This window comes from Myodes glareolus, chromosome 19, assembly GCF_982192425.1.
Source record: "Myodes glareolus chromosome 19, mMyoGla1.1, whole genome shotgun sequence".
Lineage (NCBI taxonomy): Eukaryota > Metazoa > Chordata > Mammalia > Rodentia > Cricetidae > Myodes > Myodes glareolus.
Window position 1 is genome coordinate 37,699,009 of NC_142044.1, and position 10,121 is coordinate 37,709,129.

Sequence of the window (10,121 nt, forward strand, 5' to 3'; positions counted from 1 at the left end):
ACACTCCATAGCATGGGGAGGAGGAGGAGGGCACAAAAGTGGGACAGTATTGACTACAAAGAATACCATGAGCATCAGAAAGCAGTGGCTGGATGAGCAACACACAACAGGAAGAGGCCTGGACGACAGTGTCACAGCTGTATGGCCCCAAAGCTGCCTCTTTGAGTAGCCAACAGCCTGTGTCCCAGCTTGTCACCTCTGGACCATGACTAGGCAACAAAGGGATATGTTCCACTTCCCAGCCCTCATCCCAGAGAGAAACATCTGTTGATTCACTGTCAGTGATTCTCTTGGGAGGTGGGCTGCCTAATACCAGACCCTGAGACTCCATCCTAGGACTTGACATAGCTTAGAAGCCAGGGAAGCTGATTGTCTGTGTCTGCACAACACAGGCAAGTGACCCTGCAGCTGGGATGGGACCCTCTGCTGTCTGTATTGCTTGACTTCTCATTATCAGTGGTCAGCTCACTTAGCACTGTGTATAAATACAGCAGCGGGGCTGTTTTTCCGTAAATTCTTACAAATGGGGAAGAACTGGACTCAGAATGGCCCTTCTGACGAGTGACAATGCCAGAATCCAGTCAGGTAGCCCTGGGCGGAGAGGAGCCACCCCCTGGAAATGGGATGAGAGGGGTACATCCAAGGCAAGGGGCTGAGATGAGGAAGGGTTGCAGTGTTGGAGTAGTGGAACTGGGGATAGACAGCCTCTTCCTACGAGTACCATTAGTCCTGCTTTATAGATAGGTTTCTGGTGTCACCCAGCTAGCAGATGGCCTCTGTGGGAGCTGCCCCAAGCCACACTGATGGATGCTTCCACCAAATCTCAGGAGGCTGCTGGGTAAACGTGAGGGAGTTAGCAGAGTGATCAGGAGTTTTGGTGGAGAGGGTAACTGTGGTAGGGGCCAGAGCCATACTAGGTCCCCCCTGTGCAGTAGCCTCAGAGCCCTAGTCCTCCATCCCACAGCCTCACTTTCCCCTAAGTCCTGGTTTTCCTGACCTGCTGGTCTAGGAATGGATTTACTGAAGAGTCACATGCTACCAGGGTAGTCCCTGTAGTTGTAGTACCAGACTAAGCTCTGCCTGCCCAAGAGCCAGCTTAGGTTCAGCTGGAAGCAGGGGTCTCATCTTCCAAAGCTAGCTAGGACCCATCTTTGAAACCTTGGACAGCTTTTCCACTTGACTGGTGCAACCTGAGCACAGGACGAGTTGGACAGTATAGTTCTGCAGCATGAGACCCCTTGGAGGAGCTCCTCCTCGACTATGGAAGGGCATGCCACCTTCCGACTGCTCAGGGAAGGGGAGTTCTTCAGCTTCTACTGGGGACTCTTTCCTCCTCTGGGCCAAGACTCTGGCTTCAAGGAGAGGGAGAGAGCTTCTTGGGCAAGTGCCATCTATTCCTGTGATATTCCTACCCTATCCTCCACTAGTCTGACCTCTGGCTTTTGAGCAGTCCATGGAAATTCATAGAAGGGACAGGGCTCTAGACCAGCCTCAGCAGCTCTTGTTGCTAGCAGCTCTATCGTGGATTCCAACACTCCTGCCTCCCCCCTCCAAAAAAAGCTTTCAGGTGCCTGAGAACCAACATTGCCTGTTAAGTCTCTTTAGAAGTAGGATTATTGCTATTCTGGGGGGCGGGGGCAACGAGGCGGCCTGCAGAGATGGACAGTTTTTCCAAGTGGAGACGAAGTAGAAACATTTATGTGATGGATAGAGAACCATTGTCCTTAGAGGTGGGGACAAGGGGAAGATAGAGGGAACCTGGGCAAGCAGGGGGCTGGTACCCAGTGTTGAAGATACTCTCCCTGAGGAAATATATTTATCCCTTCCATATACCAAGGACAAACCAAAGCACAATTCCATCAAAGTTCAACTTGGGGAACCAATGAGTTTATTGAACTTACAGAGCATGGATGGGGTGTTGCTTACAGCAGTGTGGGTGACAAAGCAACCACACCATCAAAACACCTCATGCCAGCATGAATGATGATGATCCCACATCTGCAAAGATGGAAACTCTCGCATTTTAGTTCATCTTCCACGGGTTACATAATCTACCCCATAAGACCATGAGGTCATGTTCAATTAGGACACAATTACAATTGGCCGAGAGGTGCAGGAGAGAGGAGCTGGAATCACAGATGGGGGTTGAATGACCCTCCGCACCTCCTGCTTCCTTGACTGTCACAGGCAACAGACCTGATCTTGAGGGCCTTTAACAAGTAGTCACAGCTTCTCTGATGAAGATGATGGCCGTGACGCTACAACAGCCATGTGGGGCTGTTCTCGCCACTCAGAGGCCGAAGCTGGGCAAGGAACCTGTAGTCTCACCTGGAGCCTGGCTTACTTCTTGCTGAGCTCCTTAGCTCGACAGGTCGCTGCTTCCACCGCGCTCATGGCGGCTGCTCGCAGGCCGCCCTTCTCTAGGGCGTGAAGCCCATGGATGGTGGTTCCAGCTGGTGTGAGCACATCCGTCCGAAGCTGGGCTGGATGCTTCCCTTCCTGCTGCAGCATCTTGGCTGTCCCCTGGGGAGAAGAGTTAAGGGAAGAGTTGCGAGGGGGCAGCTACATGTTTTCCCAGCCTGTCTGAACTTGGCAAGTGTGTCTGCCTGTTGGCGGGAGACAGCACACACTCCTGAGCACAACCTTCCCAGCGTTCTCCCGAGGAACCCTTCACTCACCAGCAGGGTCTGGGCAGCAATGCGGTGGGCCAGCGCACTGGGCATGCCCATTTTGATGGCGCCTTCAGCTAGGGCTTCGGAGAATGTGCACACCTGTAGCAATAACATTGGGAGTCAGGAGGGGGAATGTCAAAGTTGACATTCTGCTGGACACAGCTCCCAGCTAGAGAGTGATCTGAATGAAGTTCTCAACCTGTGGGTCATGACCCCTTTGGAAGTTGAACAACCCTCTTCACAGGGTCACCTAAGACCATCAGAAAACAGATATTGCTGGGCAGTGGTGGCACACACCTTTAATCTCAGCACTCAGAAGGTAGAGGAGGCAGATCTCTGTGAGTTTGTGGCCAGTCTGGTCTACAGAGTTAGTTCTTAGGTAGCCAAGGCTACACAAAGAAACCCTGTCTCAAAACAACAACGACAATAACAAAATAAAAAAAAAACATAAAAACAGATATTTATATTATGATTCATAACAGCAAAATTACAATTATAAAGAAGCAAGAAAAATAATTTTATGAAGCTGGGTGGTGGTGGTGGCACACGCCTTGAATTCCAGTACTCAGGAGGCAGAGGTAGGCAGATCTCTGAGTTCAAGGCCTGTCTGGTCTACAGAGTGAGTTCTAGAACAGGCTCCAAAGCTACACAGAGAAACCCTGTCTCAAACAAACAAACAAACAAACAAACAAAAAACCAAACAAAAAACCAAAAACAATACCATTGGGGGTCACCACAACAACTGTATTAAAGGGTCATAGCATTAAAAAGGTTAAGACCCATGAGAAATAAGACCCTGAACGTGGTCATGGATACCTGAGGCTCTAAGGCCTAAACCCAGAGTTTGGTAAAGTAGCCAGCCTCAATGGTTCAACAAAGCCCGATGTTCTGAGACAGGAGAGCTCACTGATGACCCATGGACCACTTGAGGCCCCAAGGCTTGACTCTGAGATCTTGAGAGCAGGGTCTTTGAAGATATGGGTGAAGACAATACTCACAAAGGCCACACCACTGCCACTGAGGCCAGTATGGATATCTACGTAGGACTCAGGAACCTCTATGCACTGCCCACAGGCCTCCAGCAGGTTTTGTAGGAGCTTAGCGTCGTCATTCCTGGCATGGTGGCCCCGGGCCATCACCATGGCCCCCTCCTGGACTATGCAAGGTAGATTGGGAGAGACTCGCAACACTCGTGTTTTCGGGGGCAGCAGCTGGACAAAAGAGAGCTTAGTGTCAGGTATTCCATGAGACTGGGTTTGCTAGGCAAACACCTCAGCTAAATGCAGTCTCTAGACCCCACTTCCCAGGCACAGTGGCAGAACACTGCCCGAGCCACTCGATCCTGGTGGGCCAACTAACGACTTCTGGAGGTTGTCTGGGATGCTATCTGCCTCCCACACACGGCCGGCCGACAAAGTCTATTTCATAGTCAGACTACTCACCTCCTCCAGCGAGCTCAGAGGGATCCCAGCAGCCACAGAGACCACGATGTGCTCGGTGGTAACGACGGAGGCCACCTCTGCCAGAACATCTGGCAGAACCTGAGGCTTGGTGGCAAAGATGATAAGTGAACAGCTCTGCAGCACTTCCTGGTTGGAGTGAGTGGTCTGGCAGCCCAGAGCCTGCACGGACACCAGCGCCAGGAATGAGGCTGTGTAAGGAGGGATCCTACCCACTCATGTGCCTTCAATCATCCTAAGCCCCATGGTTGTTACAAATGTCTGTACCAGTCATACTCTCCTAAGAAAAACCCAATGGCCCTGAGCCTCACAGAGTCCAAGATTTACCTTCTGGAACCTTCCCTCTTAAAATTTATTTTTATTTTATTGGTGTTTTGCCTGTATGCCTGTCTATGTGAGGGTGCTGGATCCTGGAGTTACAGACAGTTATGAGCTGCCATGTAGGTGATGGGAGTTAAACCCAGGTCCACTGGAAGAGCAATCAGTGCTCTTAACCACTGAGATATCTCTCCAGTCCTGGAACCTTCCCTCCTAATTAGTGTCCACAACTACCCTACACAGGAACGCAATCTGCTCTTGTCTTCCAGAAGTTTTTCCTGGCCTTTGACCTCTCCTTCTCCAGGACAAACCAAGCCATCTCAAACCTTCAGCCATACCTGCCCCTGAAAATGCTTCAGAAGGACAAGACCCTAAGTCCCACTCACCCTGAAGTGGCAGAGGTTCTTGTCTGTTGGTGCACTGGCCAGCACCTGCTTAGCTTCCACTTTGCCTGGATAGAAAGCCAAAAGCTGGTGAGGGCTGGGAAGATAGGAAAGAGCTTACCTAGGCCATTGTTAACCTAAGGCTCCATAGGATCACGGCAGGGATGCTTGTCTTTGCTGCTGAGCAATCAAGTGAATTGTATTTGAATGCCACTGCCAATGCTGCTGTTGGACACTGGGACCAGGAACCTGCCTAATCCTGACCAGACACAGAGCCCACGGGTCCCTGCTTTCAGGGAAGGGGCAGCTGACTGATGCACTTATGTCTGTTGGCCAAAATGCAAAATCTTTGCAGGAACACCAGGCCTGGAGCAGCAGGCTGCATAGGGACATAGCTGGTAAAGGGTCTGGAAAGACAGTTCAGCAGTTAAGAATACTTGCGGCTCTTGAAGATGACCTGGATAGGTTCCCAGGACCCACAAGGCGATGACAACCATCCATAACTCCACCTCCAGTGGAGCCAGTGCCCTCCTCTGGCCTCCGCAGGCACCAAGCACACACACACACACACACACACACACACACACACACACGTACATACACACAGTGCACAGACAAAACACACATATAAAACAATCTTTAAAAACAAAATTAGCTTATCTGATAAAGACCTGAGAGGGGAGAAGCTCCCTTGCAACAGGGCAAGTGTGCTGGGATGTTTTGGGGAGACTAAAAGCCTGATTGGTGGAAATCATGCTTTTGGAGGGTGTAGAGGTAGAAAGACTGGGCCAGGTGGAAGCGTACCCCACAACTTGAACATAGAGGATGCTAATCATGTCAGTGACAGATGGGATAGCACCAAGAGGCAGGTGAACTGCCAGGTTTTACATGTAAACACCGTGAGACTTGTAGGAAGCCACTCTCTAATGATCATGCCGCTCTGGACTTTGAAGTACAACCGAAAGTAGAGAGCCAAAGGTCACCAACTTTCTCTACCTACAGTCTGTACGTAAAGTTTTCTGAACACTGCGCAGTAGTTAGGCCAGTATTGACAGCCCCCTGCCTCCCTCCTCAACCCAGCCTCCAGCAGGCTGCAGACACTGTGACCTTGACATTCAAGGTATTGTTGGCTCTAGAGAAGACAAACCAGGGACGGCAGACACTTCCTCTTCCTCCCCCACAGCTGCCCACCTCTGAAAGTGGAGTTGATGCATGAACAGAAAACAGAGTAAGAGACAGGAGGAGGAGGCCAGGAAGTTGGACACTTAACTTGGCATTAAGCCTGTCCAATCTAAGACAAAATCGGTTTGCGCCACATGTGGAACTATAAAATCACAGTCACATTAAGGAAATAGGGAGTCAAAAGTGAGCCCACCAGTGGTGGCTCATGCCTTAATCTCGGGAGGCAGAGGCAGATCTCTTAAGGTCAGCCTGGTCTACCAATGGAATCCAGGACAGCAAGGGCGACACAGAGAAACCCTGTCTCGAAAAACAAGGGGGAAAAGCAACAAATAAACAAGCAAAACCCCAACAAAGAAGCCACGAATGAAGTTAACAGCAATTTTCTTTAATTCAATACACTTAAAGGAATATTATTCAGCAATACCATCAGTGTTAAATAAAATAAGCTGGGCTATCTTTTTCTCCATACCACACCTGACTCATCCACCCAACCACTCTCCTGGGAAAGGGGCTGCCGGCTCACCCAGGGACCCTGGAGACCTTGATGGAAGGCTACCATAGGGTAGGGTTCTCATCCAGGAACAGGGCGAATTCACCCCACTGGCCCTTGGGTGAACTATTTGTGCCCCTCCCGCCGAGGCTTAAGGGTTCTTCCCACAGTAAAGCCCCCCAACCAGGCCTCGCCTCCCCACCTGCTCGTATGAGGCCTTGAGCAATGGCCTCCGCCATGCGTCCAGCGCCCACGAAGCCCACACGCAGAGATTCAGACCCTGCAGCCGCCATCGTGGTCCGGATGGCCGTCTCAGGTCCCTACGGCAGCGAGCCCCGCCCACTGGAGGCGCTTTGATGGACAGAAGCGACTGGGCGGGTTCTGGGAGGCAACGGGATGGAGAGAAGCGAGTTCGGGGCGGGGCGGGGCGGGGAGAGGAGGAGCCGGGCGTTTTGTTGCTTGAGGTGGGATTTTTCAAGCCTGGGTGAAGCAACAGGCGACTTTGCTGAGAGGAAAAGGGAGAGGAAGGTGGTAGAGATAGTCCTAACAGGCTGTCTGATTCCACCTGGAATACCTGAAGCTGGAATCTCCCCCAAAGCCAAAGCTATGCAGAGAGGTTTGGAGGGAAAGCTTCAACTACCCCAGGATGGGGCTGGGAGTGTACGGTGGTACTACGGCTCTTGCCTACTTTGTGCGCCTTGGGTTCGATCCTCGGTGCCAGTTCTGGTTCTCCAGATTAAAGAGAGTACTAACTAATCAGTCAACCAGCATACAGTCTGTTTAGGGGGCGGGGGTGGAGGACAGGAATGGTGTTTAGAGACCAGGTTTCTCTGTGTAACATTCCTGACACTGTCCTGGAACTCACTCTGTAGACCAGGCTGGTCTCCAACTCAGAGATCCACCTGCCTCTGCCTCCTGAGTGCTGGAACTAAAGGCATGCGCCTTCACTGCGCAGCTATTTTTAAAAACTTATTTTTTAAAATTATTTATTTATTATGTATACAATGTTCTGTCTGCACGTGTGCCTGCCTGCCAGAAGAGGGCACCAGCTATCATAGATGGTTGTGAGCCACCATATGGTTGCTAGGAACTGAACTCAGGACCTCTGGAAGAGCAGCCAGTGCTCTTAACCTCTGAGCCATCTCTCTAGCCCTTTAAAAACTTTTTGTTTGCTTTAGTGTTTCACTGGGATAATTACCTGTATTTAATTCCACATACAATTCTTACAGATTATAGTCATTTAGGTGAAGTGAAAGAGCAAAGAAAGGGCAGGTAAAACAAGCTTATGCACAAAAGGGAACAAAGGCACAAGACTGACCAGATGATCAAGGTCCCAACTCAAACTACTACACTTTATTTTTATTACTGAAGTAACTTTGACTTTCTACAAACTGGGTAAAAGTAGTTGCTGCTGACCATTTTGATTTTGGTGCTTTTTCGAGGCAAGGTTTCTCTGTGTAGCCCTGGCTGTCTTGGAATTCTCTCTGTAGACCAGGCTGGCCTCAAACTCAGATTCACCTGCCTCTGCCTCTCCAAGGGCTGGAATTAAATGCATGCACCACCACTGCCCAACAGATTTATTTATTTATTTATTTATTTATTTATTTATTTATTTATTATGTATACAATATTCTTTTTGCATGTATGCCTGCAGGCCAGAAGAGGGCACCAGACCTCATTACAGATGGTTGTGAGCCACCATGTGGTTGCTGGGAATTGAACTTAGGACCTTTGGAAGAGCAGGCAATGCTCTTAACCACTGAGCCATCTCTCCAGCCCTGCCCAACAGTTTTTTGTTACTGTTTTTCATGTGTTAAAATTAGGCAAAATAGAACGCAGTACTTAGAAGCCCACCACCAAATTTACAAGAGCAATGCTGCCCTTGGACTGTGAGGTCCCACAGTTAAAGCTGGTGTGTCCCCTGCCTGCCACAGCCGGAATGTCATGGACAGTCCTTTCCTCTTGCATGGCATGAGGTGAAGAGCTGTGTTCCCTGATCTTTCCCATGAGTCTGCCTGACGATGGATGGAAACCTGGAAAGCCAGGAGCTGAAGACTAAAGCTAAACAAAACTTCCCCTTGGTACAAGTTATCTTAGTAACATTAGAAAACAGATTGACACAGGGAACTTAGAATCCTTACTATATACAGGGACACAAATGTACAGGAATGTCCATGGAGAGGTGGGGGATAAGGGACATTTATAAGAACAAGACCGTAAGGAATTTTCATATTCTGGGCTGCAACCAATAGCACCTGGTTAAGACTTGGCCTGCTGGAAAATGCATGCTGCCTAGTCAGAGTGGTCAGGGTATTCTGACTCTGAGGACAGAGTGTGTCCTCCTTGACATGATGCAGTTAGCACAGACTGGTGAGCGTTAGACAGGGGTGAGTGTCCCGCAGGTTCTGATCAGCTCAGCTCAGCTCTTCCCAGGGCTGGAAGGGTACATTCTTAATGCCCCCCCCCAGCCCCGTGGACTGTCATCCAAGGAATAAGTTTAAAAGAAATATGAAGATGGGGGGCAGAGGAGACTGGGAAGGCATGAACCAGAGGGACACTGGGCAGGGCAACATCGGCGAGGCCAGCAGATGCTGCTTTAGAGGGTGAAAGGCCAGGCAGGCCATGGACTGTCCTGCTGGAAGACAAAAGGCCTCAGATGCAGGTTGAGCACCAAGGGTTAGTGAATGGGGAAAACAATTGGGTCTCTTTAGCATTTCTGGGACGTGAGAGGCAGAATGTGCAGGAAGGGTGGCCTGGGCTGAGGAAATCTGAGCAAGCAATGAGACCACAGCTGGCAGACGGATCACCTGAGGAAAAGGCAGTGGGGTAGAATGGATGTGGTTTCTAAGGGGAGGGGATGCAGAGCTGTGAGTTGTCTACTCTGACAGCATCTGGAATTAACTAGAACAAAAGCGCCCCGGCAAGCCTGCGAAGGGTTTTCTCAAGATTATCTGAAGCAGGAAGACCCACCCTAAATCAGGGCAGTGCCTTCTGGTGGCAGCCCAGATAAAAGGACATGGAAGGAATCATTTTTGTCTGTTTGTTGATGCCAAGTCCATCTAGGATTCCAATGTACATAGTACACAGAAGACAGGCAACTCTCCGGGGGGCCTCCAGGCCAGGCTGGTGCTGCTGAGGCATCCTGCCTCACTAAACAATTAGTGGATTCTTGGCCTCTCCAGTATTAGTCATTGCTGGGCTACCCAGAGCACATCCTGTAACCCAGTCTATAAATCATCATATATGCACATTTAACAGTTCTGATGCACATATAGTCAGCTTCAGCTATGTGGCTGGTGGCCATGAGTCACTACCTGGGACAGTCATACTGTATTACACAGGTGCCTTCCTGGAGCTGGCTCTTGAGTCTTGGGAATAAATGGTCACCTCTGCTCTCCCCAGTCTTCAGGGGCAGTGGTAGCTCCATTTCAAGACTGGGAGAACTTGAGGGGCCTGTAGCTCCCAGTCCCAGTCATCACGGACAAGGAAAAACCCTAACAGTCTTAGCCAAATGGAATCTAGGATGGGAGCCTAGAAATGACCCAGAGCTGCTCCAGGTGAGGCTCCGAACCTACAGAGAAACCCTGTCTCGAAAAACAAAAACAAACACAAAACA

General features: G+C 50.1%; 1 protein-coding gene across 1 annotated transcript; it reads right to left on the reverse strand.

Moving 5' to 3' along the window:
- Positions 1 to 1,865: 1,865 nt before the first annotated feature.
- Positions 1,866 to 6,865, reverse strand: Pycr3 (pyrroline-5-carboxylate reductase 3). Its single transcript, XM_048454471.3, has 6 exons — positions 6,708 to 6,865; positions 4,837 to 4,901; positions 4,115 to 4,294; positions 3,671 to 3,883; positions 2,679 to 2,771; positions 1,866 to 2,523 (listed from the first exon to the last, which is right to left on the reverse strand). Exons 1-6 carry the CDS (start codon positions 6,796 to 6,798, stop codon positions 2,341 to 2,343), a joined length of 825 nt encoding a protein of 274 aa, XP_048310428.1. The 5' UTR covers positions 6,799 to 6,865; the 3' UTR covers positions 1,866 to 2,340.
- Positions 6,866 to 10,121: the final 3,256 nt, after the last annotated feature.